At 31.9% G+C, this 24,050-nt stretch overlaps 14 protein-coding genes across 14 annotated transcripts; 5 read left to right on the plus strand and 9 right to left on the minus strand.

The window, feature by feature from the left end:
* Positions 1–17: 17 nt before the first annotated feature.
* On the minus strand, positions 18–1,127 carry NAEGRDRAFT_48246 (uncharacterized protein; the record flags this gene model as incomplete). Its single annotated transcript, XM_002678637.1, has 1 exon — positions 18–1,127. One exon carries the CDS (start codon positions 1,125–1,127, stop codon positions 18–20), a length of 1,110 nt encoding a protein of 369 aa, XP_002678683.1.
* Positions 1,128–2,050: 923 nt separating this feature from the next.
* Positions 2,051–3,634, minus strand: NAEGRDRAFT_79335 (leucine rich repeat domain-containing protein; the record flags this gene model as incomplete). The annotated part of the gene is made up of 1 exon (XM_002678638.1): positions 2,051–3,634. One exon carries the CDS (start codon positions 3,632–3,634, stop codon positions 2,141–2,143), a length of 1,494 nt encoding a protein of 497 aa, XP_002678684.1. The 3' UTR covers positions 2,051–2,140.
* A 441-nt stretch (positions 3,635–4,075) lies between these two features.
* NAEGRDRAFT_66282 (uncharacterized protein) lies at positions 4,076–4,930 on the minus strand (the record flags this gene model as incomplete). Its single annotated transcript, XM_002678639.1, has 1 exon — positions 4,076–4,930. One exon carries the CDS (start codon positions 4,928–4,930, stop codon positions 4,076–4,078), a length of 855 nt encoding a protein of 284 aa, XP_002678685.1.
* A 45-nt stretch (positions 4,931–4,975) lies between these two features.
* Positions 4,976–6,676, minus strand: NAEGRDRAFT_57718 (uncharacterized protein; the record flags this gene model as incomplete). The annotated part of the gene is made up of 1 exon (XM_002678640.1): positions 4,976–6,676. The coding sequence occupies one exon, from the start codon at positions 6,674–6,676 to the stop codon at positions 4,991–4,993; it is 1,686 nt and encodes a 561-aa protein (XP_002678686.1). The 3' UTR covers positions 4,976–4,990.
* Positions 6,677–6,701: 25 nt separating this feature from the next.
* NAEGRDRAFT_66284 (uncharacterized protein) lies at positions 6,702–8,237 on the plus strand (the record flags this gene model as incomplete). The annotated part of the gene is made up of 1 exon (XM_002678528.1): positions 6,702–8,237. The coding sequence occupies one exon, from the start codon at positions 6,702–6,704 to the stop codon at positions 8,235–8,237; it is 1,536 nt and encodes a 511-aa protein (XP_002678574.1).
* Positions 8,238–8,900: 663 nt separating this feature from the next.
* NAEGRDRAFT_48250 (uncharacterized protein) lies at positions 8,901–10,157 on the minus strand (the record flags this gene model as incomplete). The annotated part of the gene is made up of 2 exons (XM_002678641.1): positions 8,901–9,634; positions 9,692–10,157. The coding sequence occupies 2 exons, from the start codon at positions 10,155–10,157 to the stop codon at positions 8,901–8,903; spliced, it is 1,200 nt and encodes a 399-aa protein (XP_002678687.1).
* A 252-nt stretch (positions 10,158–10,409) lies between these two features.
* NAEGRDRAFT_48251 (uncharacterized protein) lies at positions 10,410–10,850 on the plus strand (the record flags this gene model as incomplete). Its single annotated transcript, XM_002678529.1, has 1 exon — positions 10,410–10,850. The coding sequence occupies one exon, from the start codon at positions 10,410–10,412 to the stop codon at positions 10,848–10,850; it is 441 nt and encodes a 146-aa protein (XP_002678575.1).
* Positions 10,851–11,010: 160 nt separating this feature from the next.
* Positions 11,011–12,099, minus strand: NAEGRDRAFT_66287 (uncharacterized protein; the record flags this gene model as incomplete). Its single annotated transcript, XM_002678642.1, has 1 exon — positions 11,011–12,099. One exon carries the CDS (start codon positions 12,097–12,099, stop codon positions 11,011–11,013), a length of 1,089 nt encoding a protein of 362 aa, XP_002678688.1.
* A 127-nt stretch (positions 12,100–12,226) lies between these two features.
* Positions 12,227–13,135, minus strand: NAEGRDRAFT_66288 (uncharacterized protein; the record flags this gene model as incomplete). Its single annotated transcript, XM_002678643.1, has 1 exon — positions 12,227–13,135. One exon carries the CDS (start codon positions 13,133–13,135, stop codon positions 12,227–12,229), a length of 909 nt encoding a protein of 302 aa, XP_002678689.1.
* A 714-nt stretch (positions 13,136–13,849) lies between these two features.
* NAEGRDRAFT_79337 (uncharacterized protein) lies at positions 13,850–16,788 on the plus strand (the record flags this gene model as incomplete). Its single annotated transcript, XM_002678530.1, has 3 exons — positions 13,850–14,904; positions 14,973–15,324; positions 15,418–16,788. 3 exons carry the CDS (start codon positions 13,850–13,852, stop codon positions 16,771–16,773), a joined length of 2,763 nt encoding a protein of 920 aa, XP_002678576.1. The 3' UTR covers positions 16,774–16,788.
* Positions 16,789–16,904: 116 nt separating this feature from the next.
* NAEGRDRAFT_66290 (uncharacterized protein) lies at positions 16,905–17,915 on the minus strand (the record flags this gene model as incomplete). Its single annotated transcript, XM_002678644.1, has 1 exon — positions 16,905–17,915. The coding sequence occupies one exon, from the start codon at positions 17,913–17,915 to the stop codon at positions 16,905–16,907; it is 1,011 nt and encodes a 336-aa protein (XP_002678690.1).
* Positions 17,916–18,428: 513 nt separating this feature from the next.
* NAEGRDRAFT_57719 (uncharacterized protein) lies at positions 18,429–20,265 on the plus strand. Its single transcript, XM_002678531.1, has one exon. It carries the CDS (start codon positions 18,500–18,502, stop codon positions 19,937–19,939), a length of 1,440 nt encoding a protein of 479 aa, XP_002678577.1. The 5' UTR covers positions 18,429–18,499; the 3' UTR covers positions 19,940–20,265.
* Positions 20,256–21,398, minus strand: NAEGRDRAFT_48253 (uncharacterized protein; the record flags this gene model as incomplete). Its single annotated transcript, XM_002678645.1, has 1 exon — positions 20,256–21,398. One exon carries the CDS (start codon positions 21,396–21,398, stop codon positions 20,256–20,258), a length of 1,143 nt encoding a protein of 380 aa, XP_002678691.1.
* Positions 21,399–21,991: 593 nt separating this feature from the next.
* Positions 21,992–24,016, plus strand: NAEGRDRAFT_66293 (uncharacterized protein; the record flags this gene model as incomplete). Its single annotated transcript, XM_002678532.1, has 1 exon — positions 21,992–24,016. One exon carries the CDS (start codon positions 21,992–21,994, stop codon positions 24,014–24,016), a length of 2,025 nt encoding a protein of 674 aa, XP_002678578.1.
* Positions 24,017–24,050: the final 34 nt, after the last annotated feature.

Below are 24,050 nucleotides of genomic sequence, written 5' to 3' on the forward strand. Positions count from 1 at the left end.
ATTGCCCACACAAATTATTAATTATTGAAATTCCTAGCGATTCTTGGCATAAAATTTTTCATTGTGTTTGCTAAAAACTGAGCTGATGGTAAATCTCTCTTTCTCTGATCATCTGCAGAGGTTGTTGCAGTTGAAGAGCTTTCATGACTTGATGTTGGAAGAGAGGATGCTTGATCATTTGTTGAGGAAGAAATGGAGTCTAAGGGAGGACCACAATTTGGTGGTGAAATGTTGACAACGAGAGCTTCAATTGCATTCATAATAGGTCCATAAACTTTGGTTGTTCTTCCATATTTTGAGGAAAAGTGTTTTAGTCCTCTCATATCTCTATCCAAGGAATTGAGAATATTTGTTTTAATCAGAGGTACATTTGAAATTTCATTATCAAAAAATAATTCGAAATGTACTTGGGCTGCCAGAGCAAATGCAAATATAAAACTTGATAACATGCCTGGGAAATAGGGATTATCAACAATTTCACTAATTTCATCCGCATATTTGAGCATTTCCAATTTCACAAATCGTTTGTCCTTTGGATTCTTTGCGAGGACCACTCTTAATGCTTCAAGTCTGTGTAAAGCAACATTGAGTTTGTCCATCATTAGACCTATTTGTACATATTCTGGAACATGTGATCTTCCTTTGTGGCTCTTCTTCATTAAAATGTGTAAATCATCCAATACAGACATTTGCTGCGCAAAAGTAAATTCATTAAGGTCCGCATCAAGTATTTCAACAAAATTCTGTGGTAATTCATTTCCTGTTGCTATTTTGTAAGACACTGCAACTAGATTGCTATATTTTTGGCCCTTATTCCAATCCAATCTATTGTCATAGAAAAATATACTCGTAACTCCTCTCTTCTTATCTAAATTATTTACAATAAAATGTTCGCTATTTCCAAAACATGGCAAACCTCGAGCAATTTGTCGTGCTCTTCTTTTAAAATACTGGTCAACCAGTGTTAAATAATTACTCGAAAGTTCATCCTCTCCCTCTCCAGCTAAAAAGAATGAAATATAATTACATGTGCAGGCAACAGCAAATGATTCCAAATCATCATAAATTTTCCCTAAATACTTTTTACACTCGTTAAATGCTTCAATGGCTTTGTCTCTTCTGCCCATGCTGCAGAGTTTTGAAATTTCAATACTTTGTAATGGCTTAACAACTTACTATTGGTCACACAGAGCCTGAATTGAGTAAAAAAGTGAAAGACTATATTCATTATCATCTAATTCTTCCGTTCCATTTCGAAAAAACAAATCCTCCATTCTCGTTTGTTGCATAGTTGACATTCCCATTGACAACTTTCTATAATAAATATCTACAGTTTGTTTTTTTACAGAATTCTTTACAAAAGTATGAGCCCATTGTGTTTGTGGTTCCATATTTTGATTCCAAATCATTAAATATTTCAAATTATCCTCAATTTTATCTGAATGATGATCTTTATCCTTCTTATTCTTTCTAATATATTGTTTGTTCTTTCCTGGTGTATATTTACATTCCCGTCCATAGGTCACACATTCTGTGCATTTCGGTTGTTTTTTATCACATTTCCTGTGCAGTTTTCTGCAACCAACACAACTCAGTGTTGGTTTAAATTCGCCATCATGATTCGTTCGACTTTGACTAGAATTAGATATTGATAATGGTACCACAGCAGTAGCAGTAGTACTACTATTCGTTTCATTATTACTATTTTCGTCCAACATTGTCATTGATCCAACAATATTACTATTATGACTAACAAGTAAAACTCTTTCCGAAGGCAAGGCTTCAACACTTTCTAGCCTATTTTCCTTTGATTTTTCCATATTCATCATCATCACACCATCACCAGAGCATGTTGATATTAATTGATGATCACAACTAGTACTACCTACTACTCCATCATGATATTGCCGTTGCTGTTGATATGAATGTTGTTGTTGTTGATGAAATTTGTTATTCGGGTGTGGTGTTGATGCTCTGTTGAGGTCTTTGGGCATTTTTCTTGAGATTTGAACCACAGCACAAGCGGTGTTTGAAAGGAGATTGAGAATTTGCTGAAACATTGTAATGTTTATTAACATTGAACAAGTTGATTGATTGGATAGGTTCTTGGATAAGAGGTTAATAAGGCAATTGCCTCTTTTCATTCCTCCTCAATTGATTCTATGATTCTTAACTTATTCGCAGTGGTTTCAACATTGGCAAACGGAAGATCAACCTCCAAATTGGCTGGAAAATTGGTATTCTTCTTAATGAGGTGGATTCCACTCACTGAAATCTTGGTTCTATAAATGTCTAAATAGGTGAGCTTGGTGAGAGTTGTAGAATTGGCAAAGTCCTGCGCTGTATCATCGTCAAGAGTTGAATTTCTACTAATTCTCAAATCGTTCAAGTTTTGATAGGTATCAGATTCTGTAATGATTTTTGCTGAACTCGTCTTGATACGTGTATTGTCTAAATCTAAGGATTCCACACTGCTTAAATCACACTTTTGGAATAGGGTCGATCCATAGTAGGAAATAGTGTTATCTGCAATGGAAAATGTGTGAAGATTCTTTAACCATTTACATTGTATCATGGCATCATATCCTTCACTTGTCCCACCCATCTTATTCTTGGAAATATTAAGGCTTCTCAACTTAGAAAGGTGAGAACTTTCGAATATAGCTTTAGCTCCTTCGTCCATTATTTCATTGAAACCAATGTTTAGTTCTGTGAGATGCGATAAATCTTCACAATTGGCAATGTATTTTGCTCCTTCAGTACCAATACTATTTCTACACAATCCAAGTGTTCTAAGATTCTTGAGTTTACCACTTTCACACAAATCCTTAATACCACTTGTTTCAATGCCACACCAATACATTTCTAAAAAAGTTAAATTGTTGAGATAGGGACTATTGGCTAAACATGTAGCTCCTGTTGAGAGCAAGTGTGTTTGTGCAAGATCCAATGTTACCAAATTTGACATATTTTCACTGCTGGCAATTATTTCTAAACCTTCACTTTCAATAAACGTCTCTGCAAGCTTTAAACATTTCAATTTAGGACAATTATCGACAATCACTCTAATTGTGTCCTTAGAGAGAATATTTCTACTCAAGACTAAAGTTTCCAAGTTTGGAACATTTTTAAAACCATTCACTGTACTGTCACTCTTCAAGCTATTGTAATACAGATTCAGATACTTGAGATGAGATACATTAGGAGTTGACAAAAATGCGTCCAATCCACTGTTATTAATACTAGATTTCCCAATTGTTAAATATTGTAATCTAGTCAACTTGCTTTCACCAATGAGTGAAATTTCATCCTTCAAACTAGTTCTCTTTTCAATGTGCAAACTAGTAAAACAATTTGCAAAACTACTATTCAACCTCTTTTTCAGAGTGACAGGACCACATGAAGACCAGCTATTTGTATTCAAAACCAAGTTTAAATTACCACACACAATCAACCATTGCTTTGAAACGAGAATACATCGACGTAAAATTTGAGCATTTGGTAAATAGGAGAGAATGATTGTGATCATCTCATCCGGAAGATAGAATGGTTCGTTGCCTGATGACAACAAGTCGGTGTTGGCTTTGGTTTTCTTTTCATTTTTTTGATCTCCGAAGGTTTGTTTTCTTTTCATTTTTTTAGATGGTGTTGATTCATTTTTTCTAATTTTTATTAGAAGTTTAAAATTTATTGCAAATATTAAATATTTGACTGATACATTGCAAGAATGAAAAGTGATAATTTTGCCGATGAATTGGTGGAAAATTCTTTCATCAACCGTAAGAATTCTAAGGCACGGCACTAGCACTCACACAAGGAGCAACTTAAGCTAATAATTGTTGTGTTCGATTTTAGAATACAAGTGCTTGACTTGCACATTTCCAATGTTTTCGTTCTGGCATGGTATTTGTGGTGCTACTACTGTGAGGAAAGAATCAATTTTTTGGATGTAAATTGTATTTTAAACGCAAATGAATTAAGAATGTTCTTCAAGGGTTGGACACAATTTGTACTACTAAAACTTTATAATGATTGGACCAATTATTGCGAAATATGGATCTCAAATATGTTACAACTATGTTATTTCTTTTGTTTTAAAGGTCTGCTCAATTTGATTCAATTCACTTCTGATATTATTTGAGTTTGTAAATTGAACTCCAAAATCATCTCTATTGAAATAGCTCTGAGTAACTTGAAAAATACAAGTCATGGGAGGTTTGAAACTTTCCTTGAAATCCTTCATTGAAAATTGCATTGATTCCAACTCCAATTCATACTTGACAGATAACAGTACTATCGAATAGGTTGAGATTTCATATTGAACTAAAAAATGTGAAATATCTGATTGAAGAATGTCTTCATTGAGGCGATTGGTTGCAATTCTTTTTGGAATTAGTAAATGATGAATTTTCTTTGTGTTTTCCTGTAGTAAATTTTCATTAGAAATGAATAGCAAATTAAGATTATACTCTTTGGATTTCTTATTTAGGAAATTAAGGAAACTTTCTGGAAGAGATTCTTGGTTTCCAATAATTCTAGTGACTAGTACTAGTTTATCAGTATCTTTTACAAATTCTGATTTTCTGATATCCAAATTAGCATTTTCCACTTTCAAATTATCTTCAGTAGTTGTAGATTGTGTTGCAATTACAGAGCTTTCACAATTATTCACAAAATTATTATTCGAATCGGAATTTACAATATTAAAATAATGATATGGGAGATATAGAGCAATTACTCCAATCAAGATGATAAATAAATTCGGTACTATTGCTGATAAATTGATTTTTGAGTTATTGTTTCGTCTAAAATGTTTCTTCCGAACATATAAAATCATCTCCCTCCTTTCCAATAAATCATCTGAATCTTCTGAATCTTCTGAAACGTGATGACTCACTTGCTGCTTCCTCAAAGTCCCATACGCACGCATAGATGTAAAGTATTTTTTTTTAAATTTAATTTTAAATCAAAATTTAATTTAATTTGAAATTTATTTTACTTTTTTGTTTTTTTTCAAATCAGAAACAATTGATTTGATATGTTCTTTCAAATCAAATTCCAATGTTTGGAAACTCTTGATTCCTGTATCATAACTAATCTCAGCAACATATGATGAAAGTGGAAACTTCCTAATATAGTCTCTTAATAAGAAAGCAAGTGGATTGGCTGGAATACTTTCAACGTTATGAACGAATAGAAACAATGTAGGTTGTGGAACTGGTAATTTCCTTTCAAATTCTTTCCAATCAACAAACGAAATGTCTTCCTCCAATCTTCTAATTCCAACATTTTTCATTACAATATTCATGTCATACTTTTCTCCCATATTGCTAGTAAATTGAACATTTGGAATAATATCTCCTAAAAATTCCAATAACTCTTCTTGATTGTCATGATTGTGTCCTTGTCCGAAAATGGAAATTTTGGCATTGATTACAAAATCAAGTTTTGAATCTCTTTGAGGTTTGGCATCTGCTAAGATATTTCCCTGCTGAGAATTAGTACCAGATTGGCTACATTGGCATTTTCTTATCAATGGAGCAACAGGTTTTTCCACATATCTAATGGTGCTTTCTGAAGGAATCACTCTGAATAACACAATTGCTATTAAGGCAACAAGAATACAAAAGAACCACATTATTCTATTGGTAAATTTGGAAAAATTATCCTTGGATTCTTGTAATTGTTTCCTGATTTCTGCAATGGCTTTGAGATTTTCATCAATGTTATTGAACTTTTCTTTTGAGTTCTCAACAAGAGTCTTAACACTTTCTATTTCGGTTGATAAAGATTCTGAACTATTATTCAATGCTTGTTGTGATTCTAATGCTTTAGTCTCGATATCATTAGAAATCTTTAGAATCTGTTTCTCCAAGTTCAATGCTGAATTCTCAATCTTGTCAGAAATTTCTCTTTTAACCTCATTTGCAATCAATTCTTGATTATCTTTAAATTCTTTCGATTGTCTAACCAACTTGTCTTGTAATTGATCTTCTAACTTGGAAACATGCTGTAAAATAACATCTTCAGAAGCTTGAATCTTTCCCGTAAACTTGTTTGATAGAGAGCTCTCTATATTTTCAATTTCCTTCTTCAAATTATTTTCTACATCTTTCACATTTGTAGAAATTTGAATTTGTTCTTGTTCAATTTTCTGTTTCAACCCATCAAATGCCACACTGACATGCTCCATGACAGCATGTTCTGATTTTTCCATCTTTTCATCAACTCTTCTCTCCAGTTTTTCCTTTTCATGTTGCAGTTCATCAAATGATGGATATTGATCTTCCAATTGGTCAACTTGGTCTTTAAGAGATTCAATCTGTTCTGAGCGAGCAATGCACAGTTCAACTTTCGAATTCAGTTTTTGATAATTTTCCTCCAACAAGGTTGAAGAAGGAGATTGGTTAGTTTCCTCTTCAACGTTGTTAGATGAACTTGATTCAACTGGTTTAGTTTCGGTTTCTTCTTCAGAATACTCTACTCTTTCGAATGAATCTTCTTTGATTGGTGAGTCTGCAGATTGTGAATCTTGATTGGAATTAGCTTGCACCATTTTTTTTATAGTTTCTAAACGTGATTTACCCACTTGCATAATGACATGTTGTTTTGGCAGATGACAAATTGATTGATCATCACGTTTGAGTTCATGTAAAATTGGAGCTTGATTAAACATCACGTTTACCACACACTTTAAAAAAATGGAACCTAAACATCTTGGACATATTGCCTTCTTGTTTATTTTCAGTGGTTTGCTTGTATGGCTTGTATTTTATTCGAAACTATTAGCCAGAGTGCCAGACGACCTTTCCTGTTTGAAAATACACGACTATCACATCAAGAGAGAAAAGTACTTATTGTCATCTCCATTAAAAGTTGGATTTAAACTTCATTCATCAGGTTGCATCACAGAATATACGCACAGCAATTGTCTTGTCATTCTTTCACAAACTAAACATTCGAATGGAACTAGTTCAGATTATTATTTGAAATCTCAACAAGGAATTACAATTACAAAGAAATCAATTCAAAATAATGAATTCCAAATAGAAATTACTCCAGTTCATCATGACCATTCAAATGTCGATAAATTACCAAAACAATTGAACTTGGATTTGACATGTAATTCCAAAAATATTGAAAGTGTAACTATTCCTCTATCCACACAAATATTTTCCGAGCAAGTATTCAAAGCATATAGAAAGAATAATCCAGAACTCAATCATGTTAACATTCTAATTGCTGGAAATGTTGGATCTGGTAAAAGTACTCTTGTCAACTCGTTCTATACTTGTGTGACAGATCGTGTCAAGTTTACAGTTCCTGCTCTAGTCAATAACAATCACACCACAATTGAACTAAACAAATTGAGATTGAATGTGATGGATTATTCAACAGATAGTTCAATTACTTCGAATATTACCATTCTGGACACTGTCGGCATTACAAAATATAATTACAATTCGAAAGAGGCAATTGAATTGATTTTATCAGGTGAAAATCCGAATATTTACCTTGAAGGAAATATTAAGAGATCAGAAATTGATATCAAGCTTCTTGAGGAAAGACTGCGAGAGTTGGCAATTGTATTCGAATTGAAAACTATGAGTACTGAAGAGGAATATTTGTTAAATCTCTTTTTTGCACACAATACGCCAGAACATCAACAAAAGTTACAGAACTATGTCAAGAATAATGATTGGAATTCGTATATTGAAAAGAGAAAGAAAGAAATTAAATTTAAAAAGGATAATTTGGATAAGTTGGCTGATTTGGAGCTTGAATATAATACCAAAGATGCAATTGTTAAACAAAATAAGGTTTTACTAAATACAGAAAAGGAAAAATTTGAAAAAGGACTTGCCAACAAGAAGATGGACAATAAGATTAACAATAAGGTTCATGCTATTGTCCTGCTCGTTTCTCAACCATCAATAGATTCAGATCATTTACTTCAGGATAGTATTAAGAATTTCATTAAGGAAATTTCCATTCATGGAATTTATCCCATTATTGGTGTGACTCATCTCTCAACCAATAATGAAAGTATAGTTATTGAAACTGTTAAGAAATCTTTAGGATTTGATGCCAACAATATATTCCTTGTACCATTCAATACCAATAAGGAGAAGAATTTTGAAGTTGACAAGAAAATACTATCTCTCTTACTTGAAGCAATCACAAGAGGCAACGATTTTAAAGAACAACGAAGAAGTCAAGTTAAAGATGAATTGTAATCAAAAGAATTTACAGTTTACAATTAAAAAAAATGCAAGAATTTGATCAAACACAATTTTTCATCATTTCATCAAAAACTAAATTAATTTCCTTGAAAAATTCAATTAACCTCGGAGAGAGCATTAAAATTGAAAATGTAAATTGTTTGGAGTTTTGTAATTGCCTCTCCGTTCATTCCGATGATCATCAAATTGATGAGAAAAATTCAATCGTAAAATGTTGGAATTTATTTAATAATAATTTACAAATGGAAATCTTACTGGCTAACAAATCGTTATGGTGTTGCAACTATGTGATTGGATTGAATGAGAATTTTATTAGAATTGACAAACAACTCACCCAAGTGAGTAGTGATGAGAGGGAGGAGGAATCCTTGCTTGTTAATTCAACCCGTATTGAATCTGGCCACTCAATACTGTGTCAAGATGGATTGGAGTATGCAGAGTGTGCTGGTGAACTAAGATTGAAGTATTTGGGGAAGGAATCAAATCATGCTTTATTTGAAATTGTATCAATTAATTTACAGAGCTCTTTCTTTGCATTTCCTGATGAGAGATTTCTAAAAGCATGGGAACGATTCAATATTGATGGAAAGAGACTATACAAGACTAATTATTGGGAAATGAAAGGAAGAGCAGAGAAACATAAATATTTGAAATGAATTATTGTGGACTACCTTCAACAAATTTGTGATTCTTCCAATCACTGACCATATTATGAATGACACTCAAAATTTGCATCTTGTAATCGTTGGATGAATCTTCAATTTCCATTTTAGAGAATTTATCACTATTGAGAACACATGGCTTCCAAATTCCATCAACACCACTTCTTACAGCGTAAATACCTTCTCCACACTTGTCTGCAAATCTACATCCATTACAATAATCAGTCATTAATCTTCCTCTGCCAATATTCTTGATTTCAACTTTGTGATCTGAGGCATCATTGGTTTTGTAAATATTGACACGACCTCCAAAACCTTCACGAGTTCCACAAACTTGTACACCATTATTTTCCATCAAATCTTCCAACCACTTTGGATTTGTCCATGATTTTTCTTCATCTGGATTACAATATTGAGATTTATCCAAATTAGATCTAATAAGGGAAATTACTTTCAAATCAATCTTATTAGGAAGAGCAAATTTCAAAACATTTTCAAATTCATCCTTATTGTAATCTCCCAAACTATAATTAATTTGAACTCTATAGCCATGCTCTTTCAATAGGACCATATTTTTCATTACTTGTTCAGCACCTGCATTAATTCCAAGATATTTCTTGAAATCAGATTCTCTAGTTGTGTGCAATGAGGCATAAATTGCATCAACTTGTGGAACTTTAGGCGCTCTCAACAATCTCTCAGCAAGAAGCACATTTGAATTGAGAACAACTATTTCCAAAACAGTTCATGATAATTACATTTTCACACAAAACAATTTGTACATACCTCTAGTATTCTTCTTATCAATTGATTTTAACACATCAACAATATCCTTTCTCACCAATGGTTCTCCTCCTGTAATATTCAATTGAGTACCACCAAGATCACAAAAATCATTCATCATTCTAACCAATTCTCCAACCGGAAATGGTTCCTTTCCTTGTTTTTTAATTGGTGTTTTATCACCCAATGAACGTGGATTTTCCATTCCTTCATTATGACAGAAAAAACAGTTCATATTACAAGTATTCACAACAGCCACTCTAAACTTGGCATTCAACTTGTTGTAAATTTCAAAGGAATCCAAATATTCTTGTGGATATTTACCAACATGTTTATTATTGGTACTATTAGTGGAATATGACATTGTATTATTGAATTGATGAGATAGAACAGCTGATGTAGCTGAGGAGGATGCCGATCTATGCAAAGATGCAGCTGCTGATGCGAAATTACAAATAGCTCTCTTCATTGTTGTGAATATTTTTTTTGGTTGATGTTGAAATGCTTTCTAGCTCAAACTTTTATTTGGTAGTTGTTGCGAAGTTCTGTGATCATACAAGTAGGTCATTTTGTAAACAAAATAATTTTGATTGAGGCCTTGCTTGAGCAATGCAGAGTTGAAGTGTGAACATTTATTAATTTGTCGTAGTATTGTAATAGTTTAATAGTTTAATAGTATTAAATTGTACATATTTATTACAATTTAAATATTCAAAAAAAAATGGGAAGAACCAAGCAAAGAGCCCGCAAAAACATGGGAAAAGGATGGTCCCAGAAACTCAAAGAGAAGGAACTAGCTGCTAAGGGTGGTGGCGGTGCAAGTAATAATAATACAACTGAAGAAGAAGTTCAACCATCATCATCGGAACAACAATTAAATAATAATAATATTAATAATAATAATACATCATCAACACCTCAACAACATGATGTTGATAATAAGAAGAAGAGAAAGGGAACAGAAAACAAGAAACAAAATAAGCAGAAGAAGAAAAAGATGGACGCCAAAAAGCAAGATCTTAAAAAGGAAAATAAAGCAGCTGATGAGAAGAAGGAAGTAAAGGAAGTAAAGGAAGATGGAGAACAGGTTGAAATTAAAACAACAAGTACAGATGGAAAAACTAAGGATGAAGAAAAACAAGAACCTGAAAGTACAGAGTAAATATTAAAGAAAGAATTATCATCGGAATTTGAATTTGATATTTTGAATGTTGGAATTTAATCTTCAAGTTTTAAACACATCATGAGTTATTTACAATGAACTAGATATTAATAAGATATCTGAGGAAAAGAGAATGTTAACTATGTGAAATTGGAAATATTTAATCATCTTTTTTACAACATTTGATTTTTTGTGTAATTTCATGATATTTCAACAGAATCCATTGAATAATTCTCTCTCCTTGATATTTAATACTAAAACATAGAGAATCTGGACATGATTGCCAAATGACCAAAGCACCAATGAAATAGAAAACAAAGGCAAAACTCAAAATCATGGAAATGTAAAAATTATCCAACTCTCTCACATATCCCTTCAATGAAATTGACTTTTCAAACATGTTATTATAGTGAGCAATTTCATGAACATAGAGCAATTCATTGAGATATCTCAAAAATGATAAATAAGGTAAAAATGGAAATGGTAATGGCATTCCAGAAAGTTCTGGAAGTGAAGGAGTCAAACCAGCAAACATGTAATTAATAAAAATAAATACTACACAAGTAATTTGTGCAACACTTTCACTTAATAGAGTTGAAATGATATATCCAATTGGAAATGTTGTAAACATTGCTAAAAATGTAAATGAAAAATAGAATCCAAATGTTTCTCTTGGTTTTACAATGAAATAAAAAGCCAATGTAAAGAATAAAGCATCAAGTACAATGTAAATCAATGAATAGATGCATTTGGTAAAATAATATACCATGGTGTTAATTCCACTTTCAATTTCCCTTTTTCGGAAATTAACTTTCTCAGCACCAAATATTTTCAATGAACTCATAATTGATGTCAAGCTCATGGCCAAAACAAGAGTTCCAGTAAATCCTGTAATACTATCAACATTTGGTTGTCCACAAATTTCTTTCATTTGAGATGGACATGAATCGTATATGGATTTAGAACTTTGTCCTTGGAAAACTAAATTTCCAGAAAATAAAGCAGCAATAATGAAACCACCAATAGCATTTAAAATTAAATCACCCAATAAGGTAGTCAATTGGTGAATAGTTTGTAAGAAACATCTCAATAAACATGCAACAGCTTGAACATAGAATGGCACATGACGTATTACAATATTGCTATTACTGTTTCCAATATTAGTAGTAAAGCTATTACTAGAATTAGCAGCAATATCACTGGTAGCTAAAAGTTCTTGTTGTGATTGACTGCCATTAGTTATTGCCATCACATTCGAAAGTGAACAAATAAAATTATACTTATTATTCGACATACCATCCACTAAAAATAGAAAATTAAATTCCAAATAGGAAATTTCCATAAATGTAAAATTAAAAAATAATTTTGTTTAATTCTTACCTCTTTCCCATGACTGCAGTAAATGATTTTGCAGGAATAAAACCTGAAACATTTTTCAATAATGTTCTTTTTGGTCCACTCACTTTAAGATTTTTAAAAACAATATTAACACCTGAAGGTTTTTCAGACTTTCCAAAATAGGTAACTATGGAAAGCCAAGAAAATAAAAATTCCTGATAATTCACTGGATCAAAATTAGAAATTGATTCATGAATATAAAAACAAGCCACACAACATATAATAATCTGCACCACTGTAATCCAAAATATTTTTAACATGTCATTTAAAATTGAAGTTTGAGAATCGTCGACAAGTAAGTGAAATAGTCCACTAATATTCTTGACAGATTCAAAATTTGATGTTTTAATTCTAATGGCAATAGTATAAGTTTGATTAAATATTTGACTAGTATTAGTACTAGTTGTTGTGAGGGTAGTGTTTGTAATAGTTAATGTTCCATTATTGGTAGTATTATTTCCATTTTTGGTATTATTTAAAATAATTGTTTGATTATATTGAGTAATAATTGTTTGATTATTTCTAAAATCATTACTAGTCAACCGCCATTGTTTTGTAAAAAATCCTGAATAAGTTTTTTCCACATTTGTAACATCTGGTGTATAATAATCCAAACTTCCATTTATAGATTGATTATATTGCTGAAATAATGAATAATCCTTGAAAAATATTAAATTAGTTTCCACATTCATTGCATATAAAAATAGCAATACATTTGAATCACTTGGTTTCGTCTTGTTTATCACAGTTTCTAATACATTCGTCTTGTTTCTATCCAATGGATTAATTCTCACTTGTTTAAACCAAAAATTTCTAGTAGAATTATTGGTAATATCAGAAAAGGAAACACTTTCGATATTTCTAGAAAATTCCCTAACTTTTTCCATTGAAACATTAATAATAATTAGAGAGGCAATTAAATTAAATGTGAAAAAGAAAAGAACGAGAATTGTGAGAAACCAAAATGATTTCACAATTGTTAGAAACCAGTATGAATTATTCGAAACTACTTTCTGGAAGAGAACTTTTCTATTTTGAAAAATGGCATTGATGATGGCTAGCAGTGGTGCAATCAGTGCACATGTGAAGAAAATAACGAGGGAGATGGAGGTTAGTGCATCCCACAACATGTTGTTTCGAATAGAGAGTGAAGAGTGCGTTTTTTTTAATGATGATATGTATTAAAATTAATTGGTGCAATGTTTAGTTGACACCTTCTTGTTGTTAACTGTTGATACTATCACGTTTTAAATTGGTGCACAAACAGATTCTTATTCGAATGTCAATATCAAAAAGGCCAGTTTCTAATAAAAATATGAAGAAATTATTGAACCGTTCAATGTTATTTTGTATACTAGTTCTAAATGTATCAAGAAATCAAAATGTGAAAAGGCATGTCAATTTAAAGATGCAACACTTCAGGTAAAAACGTGATCACAATAATATCACGTTTTGATTTCCAACAACAACAGTAACTGCATCATCAATATTGAACACAAAGACCAACAAGAAGAAGGTGTCAACCTAACTTTCAAAATGTTATTCTAAACAATATTCGAACATGTCACTATTAGTGTTCATATCAATATTATAAAAAAAAAATGACATATTACTATCAATCAAATTCCAAGCGGTGTGGTACCATCCTAGCCGTTCTCTTTGTCCTCTCCATTTATGCCATGTTTGCCATTGCCACCATTGTTTTCATTCTCGTTCAATGTATTTCTATTGGAAACTCTGCTCAACAATTTAACTTTAACATTACCGAGTCAATGTTTCAATCAGCCCTAACATGTGAAGAAAAATGGTTTCTCATCAAGGAAACTCAACAACCAATCAGAACTTGTTACATTCAGAGAACTTATCAAGTCAATTCGTCCCTCCTGATTGGTGATGAACATTTGGTGAGTGTTTTTTACTCGAGTGCAGTACCATTTGATTTGTATTATTTCAAGGGAGTGGTGGCATTTTCATTGTTTAATGCTAGTGGAGTTATTGATCCATTTTCTGTGAATTATTTTCTATCGACAAGAGTGAGATCTGGTTTTAAACAATTGGATTTGTCATTGAAGGATGATTTGGAGATTCCTGTACCGTTTTTAATACCTGGAATGGATTTGCCATCGACAGAGGGTCTTCAATTTGCTGTTCGATTGTATACTTTTAATGATAATAGTACTACTAATTATGGAAAATTTAAAAATAATTTACCTTCCAAAAATAGTAGTTTGGATACCATTACAGAATTGGAATTAAAAGACAGATATGTGCCATTATCTGAAATTACATTCCCTCTCTCCATTTCCCTTTCATACTATATAGAAACAAGCTCAATGGAGAAGAGTATTTACATTCTCGTCTCCATTCTCTGTCTCTTCCTATTATTCCTCTTCACATTAACTTGCATGACAAGATTTAAACGATTGGTTTCTTCCAGTGGTGAATTAATTGATTTTCTACCAATTACCTTACAGAGAGTATTCAGAATTTATAGTAATAGAACAAATGATTTTGATTTTTGGATTCAATTTAATGATTTGTCATTTAAGAGTTTTGAGACAGCTGAAGATTCACTCTCTTTGAAAACTATATTACATCCTGTGAGTGGAGTTATTCCTCCTGGAAGTTTTGTTGCCATTATGGGTGAAAGTGGAAGGTTTGTAAATTATTTTTTTAACACTTTACAAAATATTATTCATATTATTTATTGAAATATTAATATAGTGGTAAAACAACATTTATTAATTGTCTAACCAAACGTATAACAGGTGGTATTTCCAAAGGTACTGTTTCCATATCAGGATTTAAGGTAGATTCTGAATCAATGAAGAGACTTTTTGCAGTTGTTCCACAATCAGATATTATCCATCCATTCATGACACCAAAACAATCTTTTTTGGTTAGTTCCATGATTAAAAATGTTGGTGCAAGTCATTCCAAGATTGTCGAAACTGTTTTGGAAGTTTTACAATTGGAACAACATGCAAATACTTTGAATGAGAAATTGAGTGGTGGTCAAAAGAAGAGAGTTAACATTGGTTTGGAATTGGTTACCATTCCTAAAATTCTCATTTTGGTAAGTAATTTATTTTTGTAATATTTTTACAATAATATTTAATAATATTTAAATATTGCATTTAATATGAAATATTGAAAACAATTTAAATAGGATGAACCTACTACTGGTCTAGATGTTACCACAGCCAATGAATTATGTCGCTCACTAAGAGATTTTGCCACTTACAAGCAAAACAAAACTGTCATGGCTGTCATCCATCAACCTTCCTTAACTGCCTTTAATTGTTTCACACATTTAATGCTATTCAAAGAAGGCAAATTATTAAGATTCGACTCGCTTGACAGAATCAAACATGAAATTGCCAGCAACCATCAATACTATATTAGTCCCGACAATATCTCCGCCGACCAAGTCATGCAATATATTTATTCGAAACATGAAAAGAATCACTTTGTCCTTTCTCAATATTCAAGTCCACATGCTGCCAAAATCTATCCTCAATCAGTTTCTACCTTCCTCGTCCAATCCCTTGCAATCATGTACAGAACTTTCATTCAAATGAGAATTGATTGGTTCTATTTCATTGTTGACATTCTTTTGAATGCAGTTGCAGGTTTATTAATTGGAATTCTATTTGTGAATAATAGAAATCATTTATATGTTGGATCACCTAATAAGGATATTGCTTTAAATTGTCCAGTTGAAAAGATGTTACAATGCTCATCACCACAAATGGATCATATTTCATCAGTGACTAGTTTACTAGTTTTGGGAATTAGTTTAACATCTTCAATGAGTGCTTTGAGAGTTTTTGGAAGAGAAAAGTTGAATTTTGATAGAGAATCTCAATCTGGTTTGAATTCACTTGTTTATTTTATTGTAAAGGATGTGTTGGCATTCTCTCAGATGGTTTTGGTTTCTTTATCTTTTACTAGTTTGTTTTATTTGATGGTATTGCCAAATATGGATTTTGGATTTTATTTTGGAATATTACTATGTTTATCAATTATTAGTTTTCCAATTGGATATAGTATTTCAATAATATTAAGAGATGAATTAACACAAATTACAACAGCAGTTGTTATATTCCTGTTTTATATGTTTTCAGGAGCTTCTGTTAGTTTACCATCACTCAGTGATATGAGTCAACCATTTCCTTTATTACCATATATATCCTATATTAGATATATTAGGGAAATTTTATTTGTTTATGAACTAAATACCAATGCAAATGATTATTACATTAATAAGAGTTTAAATCAATTGGGTTATTCATGGAATAACAAATGGTTTTTATTTATCATTTGTTCTGTATTTGCAATTGGTTTGAGATGTATTGCTTATTTACTTTTATGGCAATCGAGACCTCAATCATTTACAAAGAGAATTTCAAATCTTTGTACTTCATTGTGGAAGGTTATGAAACAACCATTCGATTTGGTCATTTCAAAAGTTAAGGAATTAATTAAGAAAATGTTAAAAAAAATGTGTTGCTGTTTTAAATAAATTTTAAATTATTTTAATTCAATTCATTTTAAATAAATTAATAATACTTCTATTTTGTTTTAATAATATTAAATAATAAAATTAACAAAATTAATGCAAAAGTATTTAAAATAATTGAAATTTTATTTTTATTAATAATTTGATCTTTTAATTCTATAAATAAAAAAGCAACAACATCCACAAACAACACAACAACACAAAAATGGAATGAAATACACAAAAATAATCAATGAATTCACAGCACCACTTCCACCATCCAAAATTATAGAATTTGATATTGTAGTAGCAATTGAAAATTTGTAAGTTTCGAATGGATAATGATCTCTTTCATTATTTTCACCTCTAACGACAACTCTAAAAGGTTCAAAGAAGGAAATATCACTACTTCCTAAATTAGTAGCAGCTCTAGTAGTACTCAAGGTTTGATTTTTACCTCTATTCACAACCGCAATATATTTTCTCGATCCTAAATTAAGTGAAACTTTAGTATCATTCAATCTATTATTATAAATGGTATTGTCACTGTAATTTGGACTTGGGAATTCCTGAGAATAAAATTCAAATCCAAAATCCAAACCTCTCTCAATGATAATTGATTGATCTGATGATGATAATGATGAAATTATTGATGAAGATGGAATAATTTGATAGAATGCCCAACTGCCAACTGTCAAAATAGTAGATGTGATTGATTTTCCTGAATTAATACTTATTAAATAATCTGATGGAAAAGTATATCCTGTAATACCATAAGAATAGTAAGTATTTCTTTGAGCTGCAACTGCGATATATAACGTCTGATAAGTAAGTGATGAATTTCTACTTGTATAAGTATTTGAGAAATAACAAGTTCTGCATTCATATCTATCATCATAACTTGTTTGTGTTGGTACGGAATTTAATTTGAAATAAACTGTCAAACTATCAGAACTGCCAACATCTACTTTGACAAGAGCATTTTTTGGAATAATCAAATAGTAAAGATCATAATATCCATATTTAGGTGATGAATAGCTTTGAAAAACTGCAGATTCAAGTTGTTTTTGATTACGAAGTGTTTGTCCATTACATGTGGAAAGGAAAGTAAAGCAACAGAACAGTAGAAGTAGAAGTGTTAACAGTGCCTTCTTTGATTTTAACATTTTTTTTTCGTGATATGACATTTGAATTATCTATTTGAAATAGTATTGTCCATTCAAGAGTTGGCACATTCCGAAACGTGATTGAACTGTAGTGTGTTATTTTTCTGAATTGCACCAATTACAAAATTTACATCACGTTTTTTTCATCATTTACCCTTAGAAATTTATTATTTAGTTTAGCACTGATCCGGTCAACAACAAGATTATGATGGTAAGGGCAATGTATTGAAGAGTGAATAGTGGATATTTATCTCTATTGAATATCATGCTTCCATCATTTAACGTAATTTTTTTTGGCAACATTTAAGGATGAACCTAATGGTGATGATTCTCTCTGCATCAGCACCATCATCATCATAAGGCTGTAAAAGAAAAACATTTTCTTGTTCTTAATAGAGATCATGAGCACAGAGATTATGAACATCTATTATTATTGCATCTACTCGTTTTTAACGGCCACTTTGATATAATATGAACAAGAGAAATTATAAGAAAAAAAGCCTTGATATTAATCATCGTTATATTCTGTTTGGTTTGATTTGATTATTAATCAACTAACATTAAGAATCATCATCTTCATCATAATGAGTTATAATAGAACAACCAATAATAATACTAACAACAATGAGGATAAATCCATCCGAGTTGGAAATAGACTCAATGCAAAGGTGGGTAAAATAGCATCAATGTACAATGCTCTTGATAATGACTCTCACGCTACTATTAAGAGAAGAAATCCAATTAGTGGAACCACATCATCCAATGTAACAACCAAAGTTGTTTCAAGCACTGTGCAGACGAGAACAGTGGCTAAGAAACCAACCCCAACCACACATCATTCTACTGTAAATTCAATGAAACCCTCTGCAGTTACGAATACAAACAAATCGAGAAATGTTGGTGCAGTTTCAAAACCTGTGGTAAAGACAACAACAAAAACAAGTACTGTGACAAGTAATATTGATAAGAGAGATGCCAATGATAGGAAAGCTGTTGAAAGGAAGGAGGTGAATGATAAGAAAGCAGAAGTAACAGTTGTCAATAATCATCAGAATAAGTATTTTGATAACTTTAAACCACAACCATTTCAATGTGATGCTTCAAGAATTAGAAAATATGAACCTAATTATTCTGAAATAGATAAGAGAGCTAGGAATACACCTAAATCTGAGGAAGCTTCTATTGAGAGACTTGCTCAATATTTAACTTCTCCCTACAATACTGTGGAAGAAAAAGCTAGGTCACTTTACATTTGGATTACATATAATATTGACTATGATGTAGATGGTCTGTATTCTGGAAATGCACATTATACTGCAGACACATCCTTTAAGAGTAGAAGAGCTGTGTGCAGTGGATATTCTGATATTTTGAAAAAGATGTGTGACTGCTGTAAAATGGAGTGTGTTACAATATCAGGTTGTGCAAAAGGAGCTGGTTATGTGATTGGTGCGCCAGTAGCTTCAAATCATGCATGGTCTGCCATCAAAACTGAAGATGGTCAATATAGATTGATCGAGTCAACTTGGGGATCAGGCTATCTTGCACCAAACAGTAGCTCAAAATGGGGATCAGCCTTTGAAAGAAGATTTGTGGATAGGTACTTCTTTATGAGTCCATATGAATTCATTGCAGAGCATTTTCCAGACGATTCCAAGTGGCAACTCTTACCAAAAACTGTAACCAAGGAAGAATATGAAAAGAGAGTTGCTATTAAAGGCAACGGGTTCAGCAATGGATTGAGTTGTGTTTCCCATCCCTATGGGCTTTATACTTTAACTGATTCAAATGTTTGTGAAATTGTGATGAAAGTTTTTCCAGGAACTGAATCCTTGATCAATCTCTGTGAGGAAAAGAATGGAACAGCTCTCTGGGATGCTGTCAATGTCACATATTCTGACAATAAGGACACAATTACAGCAAAGATTTGTTTCCCAAAAAAGAATGTAAAATATTCTGTCAGAGTGTTTGTTGGAGAAAAGGGAAGTAAATTAGAATGGGTTTGGAGCAAATGTTCACGGTGAGTCCATCAGCTAAGGTTGATGATAGAGGTTTTCCAACGATGTATTCAGACTTTGGTTCCCTTAATCTTTCCTTGGTCACTCCTAATTTTGGTAAATTATCTAAAAACTCAACATACACTCTAGAAATTGCAACCAAAGGAATGCCTATTGATTTAATGATAACAGGAACTAACTCTGGCACTACAATGCACAGTCATAAGGGAGGAGGTAATTGTAAATGTTCATTCACAACCGGTGTTGACCCTAACGTTACTGTTTTTGGAAAAACTGATCCAAACACAAGAAATTACAAAGGATTACTTGTTTATAAAGTTGGTTAATTCTTGAAATCAATTTCCTTACATATCCAATTCAATTTTTTGTTTAAATCTTCATCCATTGTTGAATAATCGTTCACATCTCTGAAATAAAAGTACACCTTCTTCTCAAAAGCATCAACTATTACAATGGATTGACTTTTAGACTTCCAGTTTGTAAATCTGGACTTGTAGTGTACAAACACTTCGTTAATAGTGCTTCTATCATAAAGATGAATATCAATCTTCCTTTCAAGACTATACTTCTCAGTAAGGTCTGTACATGTTCTATATTTTTGAACTAGTTCGACTAATTCCTCGCTAAAATTATGGAGTGTCATATATTCATCCGTGAATAAATGAGCATCTTCTATTGAAATGAAGTTATTCTCATATTTGTTAATATTCCTTATATTTAAAAGACTGCTTAAGGTTTCCACAACCTGATCAGGAGTTTTATCATCTGTTACCATTTCTTTGCATATTTGGTTTGTTCCCTCTTTAAGGCTTTTTACTTTTTGCCACAGATTATCATTTAAAAATGAATTTGAAATACAATGAGTCGAATTTTTGTCTAAACTTTGAATGATCAGTTTGTCTTGCAACTTTTCAGGCCATTGAGACAATGGTTTTCCCATTTCATTTCTAGCGAAAATTCTATTTGTAAAATAAATCAAGTCCTTATTCATGTCAAACAAATTTCCACAAATAATTATAAAACCCTTTGTTTTTAGCCAATCCTTCTCGCATTCATTAATATGATCCATCAAATCATTATGCTTTAGTAAATCGATTAGGAGTTTGCTCCTAATTATTTTAGCTGGTTTTTTAGTTTCAGTAACACATTCCTCAGTTGCTACTAATTGATTATTTACATCCTTATTATACAATTCTAGTGTTGGTTTGTTCGTTGAGTAATCATCATCCACGTTAGTTAGAATAGCCATATTTCCATTATCAATATTTATCCCCATCCAAGTATTTCCATACACCAAATCAGTAATACAGCAAATGCAATCATCAATTAATGAAAATGAAGAGGAAGTCGGTCTATCATATTCTTCATCTCGATTCGCCAACATAATGAACGGATATCTTGCAGATGAAGTTGCTGCATCACAACAATTTGAACCAGTGGTAGTATGAAGAGCAACAATACACATTTTTTTCAATTTTGATTTTGCAATCCCGAGTTCATCACATGTTCATTGTTCTTTAAATAATATAAAGCAGAACAAGGTTCATCATGATTCTTTACAATTTGTATTCTTTGGCAAATCTTAAGAAGATTATTTTATATTTATCAACACTTAATACATTAAAGAAGTTACAACATCTGTTGTTCCTAGTTGAATTCCTTAACTTTTGTTTGGAAAATATTAAGGATGTAATAGTTGTTCGTTGAAGATGAACATGTTCATCATCACTCTCATCTTAATATTTTCCAAATTATAAGTATCAGTTGCCTCGATTCCATAAGAGATATAGTAAGATTTTTTCTCATCAAAAGTTCGCAAAGAATCTGTGTACATTTTGCTCTCGATTGCAACCAACACTGGTTCCTAATCGAGACTTTTTTGGATACCTGTAAGACTTTTTAGTGTAGAGGTGTAATGGGTCCTTTGAAAATAAACTGTAAAATTGAGGCAAGCCTTAACGAACTCTCTTCTACAATAGAGCGCCAAGTCTCTCCTAATAACAAACCACAAAAAAAGATACTAAGGCTGAAGGGAATATATTGAAAATTTTTATCATCATGCCTTCTAATATTAATAATCGTGGTCATAGTGAAGATGATAGTGATGAGAGGTTGATAAATTCAAGCCTTTCATTGGCTAAACCATCTAATAGAGCAGGTATTCAAACTGATGAGGATTTTGATGTTACAAGTCTTCATGAAACACAGGAAGCCATCAAAAAGAAATTGTTATTAGCAAAAATGGACTCACAGTATATGGACGACGATGATGATGTTGATAGTGAAGTAAAGTTTGAAAAGTTATCAACCAAGGGAAGAAGAAACCCAACAAAACTTGCAGAAATGAATTCCGCCTCAAATATGAGTCAAACTTCGTCATTCCAAAGAGGTGAAAAAAGAAGAGGTATTAGTAGAAGATTTGCCTCAACAATGAACTCTCGTAAAGGTCTAGATACTGGTAGTCAAATGGATACATCAAGCAATTATAGTGATGATAACTCTGATACCCAAAGTCAACTTACCTCCGACAGTGGTGCCGATAGATCAACCTTAGATGATGAAGTTGCCTTCACTCATCAAGACGACTTTGTACAGTTAAATAATTTGATCTCACAATTTAATATGTGTGGATTCCCAGTTTTAATCTTTGATAATTATGCAACAATAGAATATTTGAATCGAGAAGCAGAAGACCTCTTTGGTGTATTCTCCTTCTCTGTTTTGGGAGAACACGTAAGTGAGCTGTTCCTTGAAGATTCAGTTTGTGAAGTACAACAAGTCATTGAAGATTTTACAGGAAAACCAATCTTCAACAATTCTGATGGTGCATCTGTTACATCAATCAGTAAGGAAGTTGGAGCTGAAGAATTAAAAAAGAGAAAGGATACACTAATGAAAATCAGAATATTGAAAGGAAAAGCAACAATACTTAAAACATTTTTCTCTGTTAAAACAAGATTCATTACGATTCAAAAATTGGGAGTTGAACATTTTGTAGCATATATGGAAGTGATACAAGACAGTATTGAAGAAAAGAAAGAAATGGCTTTGAGAAAGGTTTACGAAGCCATCACAGATTTGTCAGTCATTCCAATTATTTCAATTTCTCAACAAGGTATTATTCAAACATTCAATACTGCATGCACTGCAACATTTGGATACTTGAAGAAAGATGTTCTAGGTAAAAATGTGAAAATGTTATGCAATGAAAAGGATAGACAAAAACATGATTACTATCTTCAAAGATATTTGAAAACAGGAGAGAAGAGAGTAGTAGATAAGACAAGATTTTTGAAAGCTAAAACAAAGAAGGCTAAATCAATCAAGATTGAATTAAGAGTTTCCGAAATTATTGATGTAGGAAGTAGTTCTTCATCATTTGTTGGTTTTATCAGAGATGTGAAGAACATGGTAACTAAGGAAGAACAATTGACAAGACTTGCAGACAAGATTTTCCCTAAGAATGTTGCTCAACGTATCAGTATGGGTCAACAAGTTATTGATATTTTCGAAATGTGTAGTGTGTTGTTCTGTGACATTGTGGGTTTCACAAAGATGTCGAATGGTAAAAGACCAGAAGAAGTTGTCTCAATTCTCCATGAAATTTTTGGTAGCTTTGATGATGTCTGTACAGCTTTCCAATTAGAAAAGATCAAGACAATTGGTGATTGTTACTTTTTAGCTAGTGGTGTTCCAAAATTCGTTCCTGAACATGCTGATAATATTGTAAAGGGAGGTTTAGCCATGATTCGTGTGATTCAACAATTTTGTAAAAAAGAAACCACTGTAGACCTAAAAGTAAGAATTGGTATTCACAGTAGTTGTGATATTATTGCTGGTGTTGTCGGTAAGACTAAACAAACCTATGACTTGTTCGGTAAAGGCATAGAGGTTGCAGAAATTGTCGAATCAACAGGTAAAACCAATCAAGTGCAAATTAGTAACTCTACCTATCAATTACTGCAATCGGAGAAGCTTAAGAGTTTGTTTAGTGTTCATTATGAAGAAAAGGAAGAATTGCTTCTTGAAAAGGTTGGCAAAGTTGTTATTCCAGAAAGAACGTGGATTACCGATTTGCAATAAATTTAATTTCATCATCTAGATATTATTGAATTTG

Source organism: Naegleria gruberi, assembly GCF_000004985.1.
Source record: "Naegleria gruberi genomic scaffold NAEGRscaffold_17, whole genome shotgun sequence".
NCBI classification, from domain to species: Eukaryota; Heterolobosea; class Eutetramitea; order Acrasida; family Naegleriidae; genus Naegleria; species Naegleria gruberi.

What these genes read in the sequence shown, in the direction of transcription:
- NAEGRDRAFT_57719 (XM_002678531.1), top strand. Translation starts at nt 18,500, where the DNA reads ATGAGTTATAATAGAACAACCAATAATAATACTAACAACAATGAGGAT.